Source organism: Nannospalax galili, unplaced genomic scaffold, assembly GCF_000622305.1.
Source record: "Nannospalax galili isolate Female #2095 unplaced genomic scaffold, S.galili_v1.0 scaffold973, whole genome shotgun sequence".
NCBI lineage: Eukaryota > Metazoa > Chordata > Mammalia > Rodentia > Spalacidae > Nannospalax > Nannospalax galili.
This window is the reverse complement of record NW_008334020.1, coordinates 1955516-1972745: the sequence shown is the minus strand read 5'-3', so window position 1 is coordinate 1972745 and position 17230 is coordinate 1955516. Positions and strand designations below refer to the sequence as shown.

At 35.1% G+C, this 17230-nt stretch overlaps 1 protein-coding gene across 6 annotated transcripts in view; it reads left to right on the top strand.

Moving 5' to 3' along the window:
* The window catches only part of Cacna2d1 (calcium voltage-gated channel auxiliary subunit alpha2delta 1), a 499112-nt gene that overhangs the window by 467433 nt on the left and 14449 nt on the right, over positions 1-17230 (top strand). For all 6 annotated transcript variants that reach the window (XM_017797133.2, XM_017797131.2, XM_017797132.2 and 3 more), the window contains 10 exons: positions 3674-3771; positions 6307-6394; positions 8226-8288; positions 8951-9054; positions 9913-9999; positions 12274-12341; positions 12738-12776; positions 14401-14472; positions 15881-16033; positions 16119-16171. In XM_017797133.2, the coding sequence (XP_017652622.1) occupies positions 3674-3771; positions 6307-6394; positions 8226-8288; positions 8951-9054; positions 9913-9999; positions 12274-12341; positions 12738-12776; positions 14401-14472; positions 15881-16033; positions 16119-16171 (825 nt within the window). The remainder of the gene's footprint in view (positions 1-3673; positions 3772-6306; positions 6395-8225; positions 8289-8950; positions 9055-9912; positions 10000-12273; positions 12342-12737; positions 12777-14400; positions 14473-15880; positions 16034-16118; positions 16172-17230) is intronic.

The window sequence follows — 17230 nt, the reverse complement described above, 5'->3', positions numbered from 1 at the left end:
AAAGAAAGAAAGAAAAATATAAGATAGCTTCTAGTTAAAGACTCACTTTGATGTATGACCTATATGAGTTTGTGGAACAGAATAAGAACAAAGTCACTTTGATCTTCTAGAAATAATTTGCCTGATACCTAGTACTATATTTACTTTCAAAGCCATTTGAATTACAAAGCCTATTTAATTAAAAACACAAAATGACTGAAAAACATAGTTTTCAGGCCTTAAAGGCATTTTCAGCATATGAAGTGTTTTGTTTGGTTTAGTTTGCTTTGGTTTGGTTTGGTTTGGTTTCATTTTCCTTTAGGTTTGCACAAACATTTCTCCATCTTACCACTTCACTTTCTTTGAGGAATGATTTTCCTAAGAGAAAAGAACTATTTGTTTCTTTAAGAAAAACATTGCAGTGTAGAATGTGTGTCAGGAAGCCCTACTCCTTTGTCCTGGGAGAGCCTCTGAGCTGTGCTGTTACCCAGAGTTGTCACAGGCTCTCAAGAGCAGTTCTTTTGGAACAAGAACCTCAGAGACTGTCTTGAATTTCCAAGCTCCCAGCCCTGTGGGGAAGTCAATACGCCACACACTCATGGTTCAGGTGTTTCGGGTGCAATGTGCTGGGTGGTTTTCAGTTGTCATTGAACATTTTGATTATCAGAGAACTAGTTCTGCCAGCACCACATTAAGAGTTTCTCAAGAATTTATTGTTTAAATTATCTCTACTTTGTTTCTATCCTAATTCAACAGCTCTTCTACTGAGAGTGTGAACACTATGATATCTTTTTCCATTACAAAGGAAAAGAAGTGCATGATATCCTTTGGCTAATTCAGAATTGAGCTCAGCCCAGTCCACAGCGATCAAAAGGAACATGATGTCTAATTGATTGGTCCCAACAATAAAAACTTACTGTTTGTTGATATAAGTCAAAGTACCTTTTGGCTTTTTATTTTGTGGCAATTCTGTCTGTTGATACAGGTCAAAGTTGCCTTTGGCTTTTGATTTTGTAGCAATGGGAGTTCACATGTAGGGATGTCATTTAGGAGAAGAGGAAAACAGAGCTACCTTCTGCCATTCCTGGACTTTGGCCAGGACAAAACCAAAGACAGTTCCGATTTCCTGCAAAGGACAAGAATTGAAACTGTTCATTTTCAGGATCCTTGCCCCCCAATCTTGCTATCAGTTTCTGTCTCCTGTTCTTACCAATTTCATGATGGAAACATACAAATGAGTCATCGGAAGGATGCATTCTCAGGGCTGGACTCACTGCTAGCCTCAGGCCTCTGGGGAAACCTCTTTACATTTTTGAATCTCAGCTTTGTCTCCATTAACATTTTAGATACCCTTGATAGATTAAAAGAACAGAAAGCACATCTGAAATGGCTTTAAATAAGTGGTAGTTCAGAAATTATTTGAATAATAATTTGCAACATTTTATTTAGTCGTTCTAAAATCTTACTGTGAGCTTCTAATTTTGTAATAAGTAATTAAATATAGGAATCTTTAGACTTTTGGCTACTGTTATCTCTAAAATTTAGAAACCTTATGGGCAAATCAAATTTAGCTCTCAAAAACTCAACGAATTTAAGTTGTCTAAATTTTGTAAACTTTGCCTTTCCACTAAAATTTTCACAAGCTAAAAACCTCTAATTTTGTTTCTGAAGTTCTGACTTTCTGTTTTGCTCTGTCGTTGAAGGCTTTGTGTTTAGGTAATGACTTTTCATCTCAAGATGTTGATCATTACTGGTTTTTGTCTAGAATATTTGATTTTTGTTGGTCTATTAGCCTGTTTCTTATAATTATGAACTTTCTATAGTTTTGTTTTCTTTATATAGTGTATATTTCTTAATCAGGACTATAGTTCTCAAAGTAGGATATGTTGAATGTTTGTTGCTCCAGAAACCCTTTCTTAGAATTGGCAAGGTCTAAAATATTTTCTTAATGGTAATGAATGCTGTTTATCTATTTTGTTCATTGATACTTATACTGACAGCACAGAAGTAGTGGTAGGCGGGTAATCTTCAGAATAAAGAACATCAGTGTAGTTACTGTCAGGTGCCTACATAAGGGCAAAAAACAAATTTGCTTTAAAATATCTATGGTAGAAGCAGTAAACATTTACGTGTTATTTGAGCTCCCAGTGAAAAAGAGAAATATTCAGTCTTAAATGATAAAAATGTTAGTACTACTGTGTTTTAGAATAACTTCGATGCCTCAAAGAAAAACTCCTGCACAACTGTGTTGAGAGCCTGAGGAGGCACTTTGTACTTTTTTAGTTTTTGAGGAAATGCTACTTCACTTGGACCACTGACCTATGAACTGTGTTTATTCATGCTTAGGTATTCAGCACACATTTTTCAATAATTAATCAAATGTGCCATTTACTTCCAAGAAAACTACAAACTTTTAAGTAAAAAAGAAAAAAATCAGACTTTAGGGAGTTGTAGCCACTACTGTGGGCATGATGACTTCCTGGGACAGACCCACCTTATCTGGTGGGTTCTGTGGTGATATTAATGAATTCAGGTTTTTATTATGGTTGACGAATGATATCATTTGGAAATTATGATGTCATGTTTTTCCAAGTAATCAGTTTATGATGTAAAATCATGGGTGCTTAAGAGATTTTCAAAGTAAAAGGTGGAGCACTAGATTTTTTTCATATTGCTTTTTAAAATTTTTATTGGATTTGTGTGTTTTTCATACAGAGCACCTTAATCATCTTTATGCTCCTTTCCCCACTGGCCCCCTCCCATACCCTTCACTGGAATTTCTGCATTTTGTCATTTATGTTAAGGCCTATCGAATCATGTTGTTGTCCCCAACATCCCTCAGTGCAAGTTCATCCACTGAGGTCTAGTCAGCCTATCTAGTGTCTCTCCTTTTAAAAGCATTATATTTTAATATGACAAAATATAAAAGTTTGTTGACATTTCAGATTTCATGTTGCAACTAATCTAAAGAGTACTTGATAATCAAGTTTTGGTGTGTTATCATAAAAGAATAGTTACAATATTTGAAAAGACTATTACAATAATCTTATCTTGTGTGGTATGCTGGTGAGGTAAGCCTGTAATCCTAGCATTTAGGAAGACAGAGGCTAGGGAATTGCTCCAAATTGGAGGCCACCTTCATCTACATAGCAAATCCCAAGGCTATATATTAGGACTTTACTTCAAAAACACCAAAAAACAAACAAACAAGCATTCTTATCTTTTCTAAAAGCTTGTCTCTGTAAGGACATATTTTCTTAATGTCCTGAAAAATAAGTCAGTATTGAAAGTATTTGTAAATATTTGAAACACATTATTTTCTCTAATTTTGAAATATTGATTGTCATGTAAGAGTATGTTAATATGTGACAGGTTTATTGGTATTGAAATGAAAAATATTTTAACTTTAATTTTTGCATGAAAATTGTAAAGCCTATAGTTTGTCATGACAATTTAGTAAATACCACAAAACCTTTTATTGATCACTCACTCTTTAGAGACTAGGCATTGAATATATACTGTCTGTAATCTCACCACTTACTAACAGAGCACTGTTCTAGTACAATATATTAAAATGGAGTAGTAAGAGGCTTAATAGCTTCCAAAGTCATACAACCAGTAATAAATGATTTCTACTACCTATAATTACCCTAAAAACTTGTTTTTAAATATCCTTCTTATATCCATTTTTCAGAGAATACTGCAATGACCTTAAACTGTCAGATAATAACACTGAATTTCTTTTAAATTTCAACGAATTTATCGATAGAAAAACTCCAAACAACCCATCCTGTAAGTATGTGTGAATACATACCTCAATGCTTATGTCCAAAGTAGTCAATTTTGTTTCATAGGATCAAATCTTACAATAATCTTATAAGTTTATTGGTGGGCTAGTTTATTTGCTGCATTATTTTTAATGGTCATATGTAGCAATGTGGTCCTTAATTTTTTATATTAAGCCAATGTCATTTCATTATTATGAAATCAGATTTTCTAAGTAAGGTAACATACTTGAAATGATTAAATAGATGTTGAGTCATCTATTGAAATTTTTTTCATTAGTTTTACCGGCTACATAGATGAAAACATATGATATACTCTGGGAATGTATTTATGTCCTCTAATTTATATTGGAAGTGGTAGGCTGGTGGTCTTTAAAGAACATCAGCATAGTTACTGTCAGGTGCTGACATGAAGGCAAAAACAAAATTTTCTTTAAAATATATATGATCAAAGCAGTAAAAACTTATCAGTTTCATTTGAGCTCCCATTAAAAAAGAGAAATATTCAGTCTTAAGTGATAAATTGTACAGAAAACAAAGTATAAAGATGGTCTCAACTTTGTCTTAAAAATAAACTTTCATAATTTCACACCCTATGAAGCAAATCAAGAATAGATGCCAGAAGTTCGAATAATCCTCTTTAACTATCATAGATGTTGTTTAAATTAATTGACATCATTTATTCTACAAGACTTTCGCAGCTATACAGATTTGGGGCTTTTTAAAAAAAATATTTTATTTATTATTTTTATTTTATGTGTATGAGTGTATTGCCTGCATGTATGTGGGTGCACCCATGTCATGCAATACCGCAGAGGTCAGAAGAGGGCTTCGGATTCCCCTGGAACTGGAGTTAAAGATGGTTCACAGCCGCCATGTGGGTGCTGGGAATTGAACCCAGGTCCTCTGCAAGATCAGTCAGTGTTCTTAACTGCTGAGCTATCAATCCAGCCCTGATTTTTGGCTTTTAAAGCACTGAAGTGTTTTCTTCCTAAAAATAATGTATAAAAGTGCTAGGAGGTCCCAGCACTTGGGAGGCAGAGGCACAGAGGCAGGTGGATCTTTATGAGTTCAAGGCCAGCCTGGTCTACATAGTGAGTTCCCAGACAGCTGGGGCTACAGAGAGACCCTGTCTCAAAAAGACAAAAAAAAAAGTGCTAGGAGGATCAAATGCAATGGGACAGCTGGGGCTACAGAGAGACCCTGTCTCAAAAAGACAAAAAAAAAGTGCTAGGAGGATCAAATGCAATACATGTGAGAAATAAGGGAGGAAACCAAAGGCATCAAATTTACGCTAATAAATACAATTAGAAAAATAGCACAGATGTAAATTTTTATCTTCCTCCTTTCTTTTCTTTTACTTTTTTTAAAATAAAATATTATTTCTTTATATCAAATGAGAATGAGTACTCTTTTATGGTCTATTTAGCTTTAGAAAAAAGGGCAAATATCATCATAAAGCAAATAATAAATCTAAAGTAAAAAAATAATTATTTCTCTTACTATTAGAAAAAGCTAAGCATAGTACTTTCTCACCTATCAAAAGTGAGAAAACCATCTTGTTAAAGCTGTCTCTCCAATTTAAATTCACTTCGCCAAGTGGAAAAATCAGTTAAATGTTCCCTGCCTGTCTTACCTCACATGGTAGTGTAATTAGATATTACTAAGACCGTATCATTCCTTATTTGAATAAAAAGATATTTTATCATGAATGTAAAATCTCGAAAGTACCTGTATGCTCTCTTAGAGCTTGATATGTCTTTAGAGCAGACAAGCCAGGGAAAGGGCAAAGGCAAGGTTTGCTCTGATCTCTGCTCCTCTTTTTCTGTTCCCTCCATTACCGTTGAACTTGAACTAACATGCTCTTCAGTTACTCCAGAATGACAGGAAAGCTTGTGCTATTAAACTGCTATCACTACATTCAAAATCCAATCTTGAATAGTGCTGGTCTGGGATACAGCTCTTCTGTCCTTTGTCCCTGCTCCAAAATAAACATAAAAAATGGCGTTATAGAATTGTTCATGAAGTCAGATCTATAGTCATGATAGTGTATTCTGCTGTGGAACATATTCTACTGTGGCATGAAGAAGAATTAAGGTATATTTTCTTATTTAAAAAATTATAGTAAAGAACTTTTTGTTTCAAATTTTTACTTGATAAATTCAGAGTTACCCATCCTATCTACACATGAGGAGTGTGTGACCAAACTATTGTGGTTTGGAACTGCCATATTAACCTACATAACTAAACAAAACATACACATAAAAATTATTTGTTTAGTATTTCTTAAAATGTCTTATTTTAGGTATCTTTTGATAAAACAAAACAATTTTTCTCTTGGGTATTGGCTTCTGCCCTACTAATTCCTTCATATCACCAAAATATAAGACAAGATCAATGGTGTAAGAGACATATAATTCCTATGAAATATTCATGCTTAGCTACCCAATTGCTCTTGAAAATTGGAAATATATTTGTTTTGTTATTATTTGAATTAAAATTTTATGTGACTATAATTGAAGATATCATTTTCCTGTATTAGGTAATACAGATTTGATTAATAGAATCTTGCTGGATGCAGGATTTACAAATGAACTTGTTCAAAATTACTGGAGCAAGCAAAAAAATATGTAAGTATTTATTCTTATTAATAAATATAATTAGATATTCTACATTTCAATTTAGTTTCTTTCTGGGAAATTTTTGGATAATTTTGGGTCTCATAAATTTAGAGTTTTTTATTTTGTAGTGATTTCTCAAGACAATCATTTTACAGTTCTTGACAATTTGTATTTTCAACTGTGGGTATGATTCAGTGCTAACACTCCCATTTGTGAGCTTTGCATATTAATATGAATAAACTACATGTAGTAAGCATGTTTGCGTATGTCTCTGTGTGTGGTAAAATAGGATTTCTAGTAAATGCCTAGTTGAATTTTTAGTAGCACATACCATATACCTAGACAATAAACAGAGAAATCTGAGTTTGATTCTTGGTATAATCTCTTCTCCACTCCATTTTCAATCAATCATTCAATGCTAGGCACTTTTCCTAACAGCGTTTACCTCTTTTCTTCATAATCAAGGTCCTAAAACACCAATTTAGAGAAGCTACAGCAGCTGGCTATTTTGCTTTTTGTTATTCCCATTTCTCTACCCAGCTCAGGTCTGTTATCCCTACAAAGCATACCTACCTACAAGAGCCTTAATGGTAAAATGCAGTTCTAATTTCAACATAAAGACAGAAAATTCAGAGTATGGAGTGCTTGGCCCTAAATGGACATCTATATCACACCCTTTCCTTCCAAGGCTCAGGGATCATTCCAGAAGTCAAGGCAGAGAGATTGTAAAAGCCAAAGGAGGTGGATGAATGCAAGGAAGCCATGATTTCTGTACACAAGAAAGTTGCATGTGTGAATACATAGTGCTGGTGACAGCATGTACAAGACCTATGCAAGCCCAGGCTAGACAAAGACCTAGCATGGAGTGAGGAGCTGGTCAAGAATCCCAAGCCCTAACTGAGGAACTATTGGCAATTGATAGCTGCTGGGAGAGGAAGAATCAGTTTCCTTTAACGGTGTGAGGCTGAGTGGGTTGACCAGACTCCATGGAATGGTCCCACCCACAGGAACATTTGGGAAACACAAATTAGATTCAACAAGCCTTTAAGGTAATAATAATAGAGGACTCAAAGTCGGGGGTGGAGGTGAATAAACTGGGGGTAGGGGAGGAGGTATGAGTATGACAAATTACATTGTATAAAATTCTCAAGGAATCAATAGAAGCATATTTCTTTAAAAAGATCAAGCTTCCTCATCGATATTATGAGATATAAAATGTATTTATCAAATCTGTAATCATTATGCCAAAAAATCTGAATTACTGTAATATTTTGCATATTGTTAAAACTGTAACTTTAATTATTAAAATAATTATTTAAAAAAATACACACTAAATAGAAAAAAAAAAAAGATCAAGCTTTCAGACTAGTATGGTGTTATATGTCTATAGGCCCAGTTCATGTGAACTAAGGCCAGGGGATCACATATTTAAGGTCAGCTTTGGCATAGAAAAACCCTGTCTCAAAACAACAACAACAACAACAAAACACCATGGAGTCCTCTAGCCTGAGATTCTTACAACCCAACACCAGCTTCTTCACTAGCTTTCCCTTACACAGAAGCTTTCCCTTCTGTGAGGGCTGATGTCTTCTGTTTGCTCTGTCTTGCCTACTGATGCCTATCCCACCTTCAAAAGACAGCTCCATCCCTCTTTCCCATGAGATGACTTCCTTAAGCACATTCCCTTTGAGGACTTAATTTCATAGATGATTAACATACGGTTTTACATTTATCCATATATTTACCTTGGCTTCCTTCCTTTATTTTGTATCACCAACACCTCACTTAACATCTTAAAACTTCATTTTCAAAACTGTAGTCCCTTTATCTTCTGTTTCAGCAAAGGAGTGAAAGCACGCTTTGTGGTGACTGATGGTGGGATTACCAGAGTTTATCCTAAAGAGTAAGTTCAAATAACATCTGTACAAGTAAGTTCATTGCAACCAGTGGTGCCAAGAGTCTGTATGTTACCATGTAAGGAAGCTATTCTTTGGGAAAACAGATCATTGTTAGTAGACTGAATTTCAGTATTCTTTAAAGTGTTTACATTATTAAAATATTCCATTTCTCTGAAAAGCGATATTGTAGGATGTTTCAATGACATTTGCTAGTTATATATGTATATATTTTTTACATAATTTAAGAGGTAGAAAGAGTTTGTTTTCTTTGTTGACACAGTCCAACTGGTTCAACTGGTTACATGAGTACACTGACTGTGATCCATAGCAGCACCTGTGTAGCACAGCCTTGCTTGCCCTGGTCTCCATCACTCCTCTCTCCTTATCTTAAGAACAGTTCCTGTAGTTGGCTGAGTAGGTACCAAGACTTATTAATATTAATTAGCTGTCTTATCTGTAGTTTCTGGACTGGGAATCAGTCTCTTCTTATTCTTAGTATGTTAAGTTGATGCATTGCTTAATAATGAGTAGTTACACCATCCATACCTGACTTCCTTAGACTTACCTGAATGGTAGACATGCCGGTAAAACTGCGTTTCCATGAAGAAGAAAGCAAGTTATCACATAGCTTAAGGAATACAAATGATGAGAGCCATTTCCTCCCTAGGGCCGGAGAAAATTGGCAAGAAAATCCAGAGACATATGAGGACAGCTTCTATAAGCGGAGCCTGGATAATGATAACTACGTTTTCACTGCTCCCTACTTTAACAGTGAGTATCCTTAGGTTTTTCAGCTTTTCTCAATTCCTTTTTAATTAAAAAATTAAAAATTATTGCCATAGCCTTTCCTCCCATGAATCAATAGATTTTTATGAACTACTTACAATAGTACAATCATCATTAAGCATATAGTGTATGTAAGGGATTAGGAAAACAGAAAGGAAGCATTCATGTAGTTAGATAGAATGCATACACAGCCAGAAGTCATCCAGTAATGCAGAGATGGCATATCTAATAGGCATGCATAATAAACAGAAGCATATGTGGTTAATCCCTCATATCACAGCTATTCCATTGAAACATACCTAATGAATTAAATAAATTGGTATATGATTAATTGCATCGTATCTGCATTAATTATATAATGTAGCATTTGAAACAATTAATAGCACAGCCTTTAAAGTAATTTATCTGGTTCTTTTCCTCCAAAACTCTAATTTAATCCTTCAACATCTATGAACATAGGTATTTTCTTAACTCCAGTTTTCACAAATGAAGAAACTGAAAGTCAAAAGATTTCAGTTTTGTCCACAGACATATTTCTCATAAAAGGCAAAGCCTGTTTTGTGACTCCAATATCATTCTTTCCATTTCCCTTCTGTAGTCTCCCCATTAATTTAGCAAATGTTACAAAACTCAGATTGGGCGTGCATCTATTAGATTGCAGAAATAAGTGAACTCAAGCTAGGTAATCCATGTTAAACCAACTCTTGACTATTCAGATTATCCTGCTATATTCAGTAACAAAAGAGAACGTTGAGATATGTTTATAAGTAGAACACTTTCCATTTGTATGTACTGAAGGAGATTCGGTATTCTGATTCATTCATCTGTTTATTTTTCTTTTAGAAAGTGGACCTGGTGCATATGAATCAGGCATTATGGTAAGCAAAGCTGTAGAAATATATATCCAAGGAAAACTTCTTAAACCTGCAGGTAAGCATCCATGCTATATCACAGGCATGACAAAAGTTAATCAAGATACTATGTTTAAACCATAAACTGGAAACATTAATTTAGAAGGTCATCAGAAAGCCCTCAAAAAATAAAATTGAGGACATACAAATTAAAAACTAGAATAATGAAAATAACATCCCCTCTGAAATCTTGAAAGATCTATATGTGACTATAAACTGTTCATAAATTTATGTAATCAATGCAGTGTAACATGGCAAATTTTAAATCTGGGATTGGTCTAGCAGTTCTACTCTGGAAATCTCTTCTATTTTCAAATACATGAAAGGTTTGTGGCCAACGGTGTATGTATTTGTAATCTTTTTGTTATGTTTTTGTTTTGTTTTGTTTTGTTTTGTTTTGTTTTCTTGATACATTTTTTTTTTTGCTGTTTTGTTTGGGGGGGGGGTGTTTTGGTTTAGTTTGGGGGTGTTATGTTTTTGTTTTGTTTTGTTTTGTTTTCTTGATACAGGGCATCCCTGTAGCCCCAGCTGGCCTGGAAATCACTATGTAAACCAGGCTGGCCTTGATCTGCCTTCCTCTGCCTCCCAAGTGCTGGGATTAAAGGTGTGCACCATCATTCCAGCAATATTTATAATTATTTTAACATGAAATTAAGCTTCCATCACTGAGAGAAAAGATAAATTATGACCTCTCTATACACTAGACTGCTGTTTAGCTGCTGGAAAGAATTAGAATGACTCTATCAAAATGTACATTAAAATATATGTAGAAGTTGGATAAAATTGAAACCAAACAAGCAAACCAAAACATAGTAAAACAGGACCAATGAGAATTAAAAACTAGCTGGGGTGAATGAACCCTAATAATTAAAATTTAGTGTAGTGTTTTCATTATATGACTCACTATTGTTTCAATTATGTTAGGGAGAGCAGATGGAAAGACAGAGAGGGTGTTTTACTGCTCCTGGGAGCAGCGAAACCCTGGCAGTGGTTCTTCCACTAGGATTCACCCCATCCTTTCCTAGCTCATTCACCGGTTCACTCAGTTGCTCATTTACTCATCACTTATTATGTCAGCTGCTCACTCCTCCCCACCTTTCCCAATATCTCATACAATCATCTATTTACCCTTCCAAAAAAGTTTCTTAAGCACCTGCTTTTGTCAATTTTTATTGCGTCTTAATCAATCGTAATCATCTTTATACCCCCTTCCCCATTGGCACCCCCCATACCCCCCTCCCCATGCTCCACTGAAATTCATACCTTTTGTCATTCCTGTTAAGGCCCATCAGGTCAAGTTAGTGTCCCTCAGTGCAAATTTATCCACGGGAGTCTAGGCAGCCTATCTAGAGTCCTTCCCTTTAAGAAGATCAGCTCTTCCTCACACAGCAGTAATTACCCAGCCAATAATTCTTCCACTAAAATTGGGGCTTGTTGCCCATTTCCACAGTTCTGTGCTGGGGTTTTGTCTGCTTGAGTTTTCATAGGTTTTGTGAATGCTGACACCATTGCTGTAGGTTCATATGAGCAAGGTCCCAGGAGTTTGTAGGGCTCTATTCCTACATGGTCATGCACCACCTCCCTGGCTCTTACAATCTTTCTGTCCCTTCTTTCGCAATTGTCCCTGAGCCCTGGGTGGATGCAGTTTAATATGAGTCCCGTCCACAGACCACATTCTGCAGACTCTTACTCTCCATACCATTTGTGACCTTTTGTGTTCCTGGCCCTCTGTTGCACAAAGGAGCTTCATTGATGAGAATTGAGTGATGCCCAAGTGCCCCCTTTACCCCTTGTTCTGTGTTCCATGAGCCTTTGGTATAGAGTTTGCATTGTAGATGTGCCGTTTAGGCTTGGGTAATTCACAGACAGTGTCTGTGTGTGACCAGTTTTGGAACTCTGTAATAGTCTTTGTCTGTTGCAAAAGAAGCTTCTTTGATGAGTGGCGTGACTGGGATAACCCGCCCCCCCTTTTTTTCAATACACTACCCAAGTGATCTTCTATTTTTAAGATCATCCTTCACATTGTTTCTTGGTTATACTATTAATTGGCCAGTCAGATTGTAGTTGTAGACTATCCAAAAAAATGTGTTGTACTATGAGTTGAAATTTATAGAATAGTTTAAAGATTACTAGCATTATTGCTTAATGAAGAATCCAAGAAATATATTTCTGTATGAAACATTCTATTCAACACAAAGTTATATGCTTTTTTTATAGATGACCTAAGCTGTAATATTACAAAGATGATGTTACAGCCATTATGACTTTAAATTAATTTAGATTACTCTTTCAGTTGTGGGAATTAAAATCGATATAAATTCCTGGATAGAGAATTTCACAAAAACCTCAATCAGGGATCCGGTAAGAATGTCTTCATAATTCTTATACTATAATTAATAGTCTCAAGTTCAAATAAATAAAAAGTAAGACATTTCTAGCAGTAAAGTAAGTTTTTAGTGCCACTACAGTGAAATAGAAATACAAATCCCTGTCTTCAACATATGAGAAAAATATTTCAATAAATAAAAAGAAAAATATTTCAAAGTTGTAACTTGAAATGCTCCTGTAGATATCTATTGATTGATATTCCTAATTTAAAAGATAAAACTAGTATCTTTTATTCTGAACTATTATTTAATTTTATTTATGCTAGAGAAAATATTCAAGACTATCTTATTTTAATAAGGTGAAATAAACGGAATTAAAATTCAAGTGTTTTAAAAATGTGGAATAATAATTTTACTTCTCTTTTTATAGTGTGCTGGTCCAGTTTGTGATTGCAAAAGAAACAGTGATGTAAGAAAATACTTTTAAAAAATATTTCATTTATTATTTTTATTTTATGTATACGAATGTATTGTCTGCATGTAGGTAGGTGTAATACCTGCAGAGGTCAGAAGCGGGTGTCAGATCCCCTGGAACTGAAATTAAGGACAGTTGTTAGCTGCCAGTGGGTGCTGTTAATTGAACCACAGTCTTCTGCAAGAGCAGCCAGTGCTCTTAACCACTGAGACATCTCTGTATCCCCAAGAAAACACTTTAAAATAAATTTAACTATAATATGTTCTTTCTCTTGCTTGCTAAGTAATAAATCACATCAATGATTTTAAAATTCAGGAATCTTTAATCCTCTGCTAAAACATTCTGTGGAAAACTTATAAATACAAATTCAAATTTAGGTGTTTTGATTCTTTAAATGCTTCTTTGTAAACATATAGTAAGGGAAGGAAAAGAATCATGTCAATATGGATGACACTCTTTTCTGTGTCAATGATGTTAGATGCTTTTGATATATGTATCTTCATTTCCTCCTTGGGAAGTTTCAAACTAAAGCATTCTATTGATTCCAAATGCATTCTGCCCTCAACTTTTGACTTTCTGTGAATTTTTTTCACAATATCTATAGTGATAGAGAAAAATGAATTAAAGGCTGATGAGTGTAGGCTGTTGTAAAGTTTCACTTTCAAGGACTGATTGATCACTTCCATTTCAATTTCCTAATTGAAAAATAAAATGTGTACCAACAGTGCTAAAAAATTAAGCCTGCTCTTTGTGTAGTGTGAGATAAACTGTTCTAAGAAGTGAAAGAGAATGAATACGTTGACTATTTAGTCCATTTGTGTATATGTGTTTGCTATTTGCACAGGATGGAGAGGGTATATGTCATTCTGATTTACTTCTGCAATATTAGAAGCCAATCAGGTTTATTATTTTTAGAATTTACTTATTTTTCCATAGACTGTGCAATAGCTGTTTTAGGGCACAAGTTTCAGCAAACTTACTATATTTAGAAAATGATGTTCTCAAATTTGAAAAAACAAGTTCTGTGATTTTTTTCAAATAAGTTATTAAATTTTCATACATTTAAACTGGGTGGAAAGGTTTTTCCAGTCATGAGTATATTTTGTTTTCCCTTCTGTTTTAAATCTCTAATTAACCAACCAAACATTTTGAATACAAAGATATAAAATAGTTATACATATTTTGATGCTTGATTTTTTTTTTACTTATTCTGTGAAACAGAGTAAATAAAAATTTTAAGTGGCTTGTCAGAATCATATGTTTAAAATGACAAAAGAGTTATACATTATTAAATATTCTGGTCTGTCTAGCATCTTGGATATCTTAATTGACCTTGAAGTAATAAAAAGACCTTAACAGACTGTTTTCTATACTTTTTCTAGACTGAGTTGATAGTGGTAGCTGGATAGTTGGTGATAGATTATCAAAGCCTAGAAACTTGATATGAATGTATGCATGCCTGTAACATATGCACTCAACATCCCTGCACATATTTTATTTTAAAAAAGACAGCTACTGAAGTTTCTCTTATTTCTGTTGTCTGAGTTACCTGTATATACTGGAACAGTGAGAGTGAACATGCCAGCCTTCCTAAACACCTGCTGCTTTCTTTGCCTAGGTAATGGACTGTGTGATTCTAGATGATGGTGGCTTTCTTTTGATGGCAAATCATGATGATTATACTAATCAGGTATGAAACTGAAGTAAGGGAGAAATCAAGTTTCCAAAGTATATTTCTCTGATCAAAATTGCAAAACCAACTCAGGTGTTCTAGAAATTGATGTGTTTTTTTAATTACTGTCACAAAATAAATCCTAAATACATTAATACAACATATACCACTAAGCAATATATACTAAACCTTGGTTTTCTTGTTTTGGTAATTAATTTACTTTTTAAAAAATTTGTTTTTATTTCTCATTAATGAAGCTCCCTCATGCAATAGAGGGTCGGGAACACAAAAGGTCACAAGTGACCAAAACACAGAGATTAAGAGTCTGCAGAATGCCAGTCCTTGAACAGGGCTCCTATATTAAACCTCACCTGCCCAGGGCTCAGGGACCATTGCAGAAGAGGGGGCAGAAGGATTGTAAGGGCCAGGGAAGTGGTGCATGACCATATGACATACTTTTTGGTAACAGCAGTTACCATTAAAACATGGAACTAAGGATTTCAGAATGATTTGAACTTACCTTCATTCTATCAAAAAATTATATGGTAAATACAGCTGATAATGTCTAAATTGATATATAGTCAGTGGATGCAATTTCTTTCCCCAAATTTGCAAGTTCACTCAGGATTTAAAGGATACTTGATTTAGCTGCCAAATAATTTAATTCCTGAATCTACATTTCTAGCTTCTCTTTTTAAAATATCCAGAGAGTTCCCAACACTAGCCTTTTTTCTCAGTAACATTTGCTGTGGGCTAGAGCAAATAGTCTGTGATTGTCTGGAAAGCTGTGAGACTCCTCCAGTTCATCACAGAATCATCCTGCCGGGTAGCTTTCTACTTCTGCCCATTCTCCTTCAAAGTAATCTGCACTTCTCCAGGGGACATTTGGCTTTTCCTGTGATATTTGCCATTGTATATATTTAAGGTATATGAGATGTCTTTATACATAGTTTTTACTCTAAATCAAGCCAGTTATTTGTCATCTCGTAGTTACCTTCTTTTGTGAGGTAAGAGCAGCTGGAATCTACCCTTAGTAGATTTCTGGCTTACAGTGTGACATTACTAATTGTGGTCCTCTGAGGCTTATTCATTCATCCTAGGCAACCGCAACTTTTGTTTCCATTGATCTATGTCTCTTCATTTCCTATTTCTAATCCCTTTCTTCCTACCAGGGGATAACAAATTGTGACCTTCTTATGCTAATGGGTATCCTATTCTTCCCACAAATAATATATCATGGCAAGTCTCTGAGTCATGAGCTCCTAATCTCACTTTTGCTTTTACATAGGCAGGTTCTCATTTACTTATATTTATAAGCTCTTGATTTTTAGTTTCTTAGATGGTATCTTTTCTTTCACTGTATTGGTTCAGATGTTCATATTTGATTTAAATTTGAAACTACTGAATATTTCTCTTCTTTTTCCAGATTGGACGATTTTTTGGAGAGATCGATCCAAGTCTTATGAGACACCTTGTCAATATATCAGTTTATGCATTCAACAAATCTTACGATTATCAGTCCGTGTGTGATCCAGGTGCTGCACCAAAGCAAGGAGCAGGGCATCGCTCAGCATATGTGGTGAGTAAAATCTGTTTCAATCAGCTCCTCTCGAAGGAGCATTCAAGTGTAGACCATTGTAATGAGTTCTTATTATATTTTATAGCCATCGATTACAGACATATTACAAATTGGCTGGTGGGCCACGGCTGCTGCCTGGTAAGTCAAAATGTGATTTTTATTGGTAGTGAGAGAAAGGTATTATAAAATAGTAAAGCCTTTAAAATATCGATTTTGTGATGGGTAAAATATTAAGGGAATTATTCTTTTTTTCCTATAGAACATATAAGAAATATAAGTAGCTATTTCTAAATGATCATGTGAAACAATTCAATTTTTAATAAAAATAATGTTAAGCTGAAGCAGATTTCAACTTTTTCAGAGAGTTTCTTAATTAAATTTCTTCCTTTACAATTGTGTATATGCATGTAAAGTGCGTTCTGATTGTTCTCATTCCCCCATCCTCTCGTATCTTCCTGCCACTCCTGTTGACCCACTCTCATCCCATTTGCTGTGTTCATGTATTTTTGTTTTGTGACCCAGAGATTTTGGCTATCTGAGTGATCAGGGGTTTGGAAGCATCCATTTGGAGCCTGGTGAATCCACTAGTGGGCATACACTAAAGATAATGACTCTCCCAGAATCCATCAATAGCCAATAGCTCAGCATGGAAGGGTAGGATCCCAAGAGCCTCTCCCTTATCCATGACTGACTGCTGATAGGTCCAGTCTTGTGCAGGTCTAGAGCAGGCAACCACAGCTTCTGTGAGTTCGTGTTTGCAGTGGCTGTGACATGCCCAGAAGATGGCACTTGGCAGCCCTTCCCTTATTCCCCAGCTCTTACATTCCTTCCACTGCTTTTCTGCAATAAACCATGAGCTGTACAGAGAGAGGGTGATGTAAGTCTACTGAGCATCGCTGAGCACTCAGCCTCCCCCAGTCTCAGCATCTTGAGCAGCCAAGCTTCTCTGTATTCACTGCTGTGCATTGTAAAGAAAACTATGATTAAGGCTGAGAGTAGCACTGTTCACATATCTAAACGTAGTCATCTAGAAGGCAGTTTGATGCCATTATCAGTTTAACTAGAAAACAGTAGTAAGTCCCTACCCCCCACCTGGCCCATGACTTCCCCATGGATAGGTTTTTGACTGGATTTTTCTATCGTCCTGTTAGAACTCTTCATTTGTTTGTTCATTATATTTAATGCCTTAAATATTCA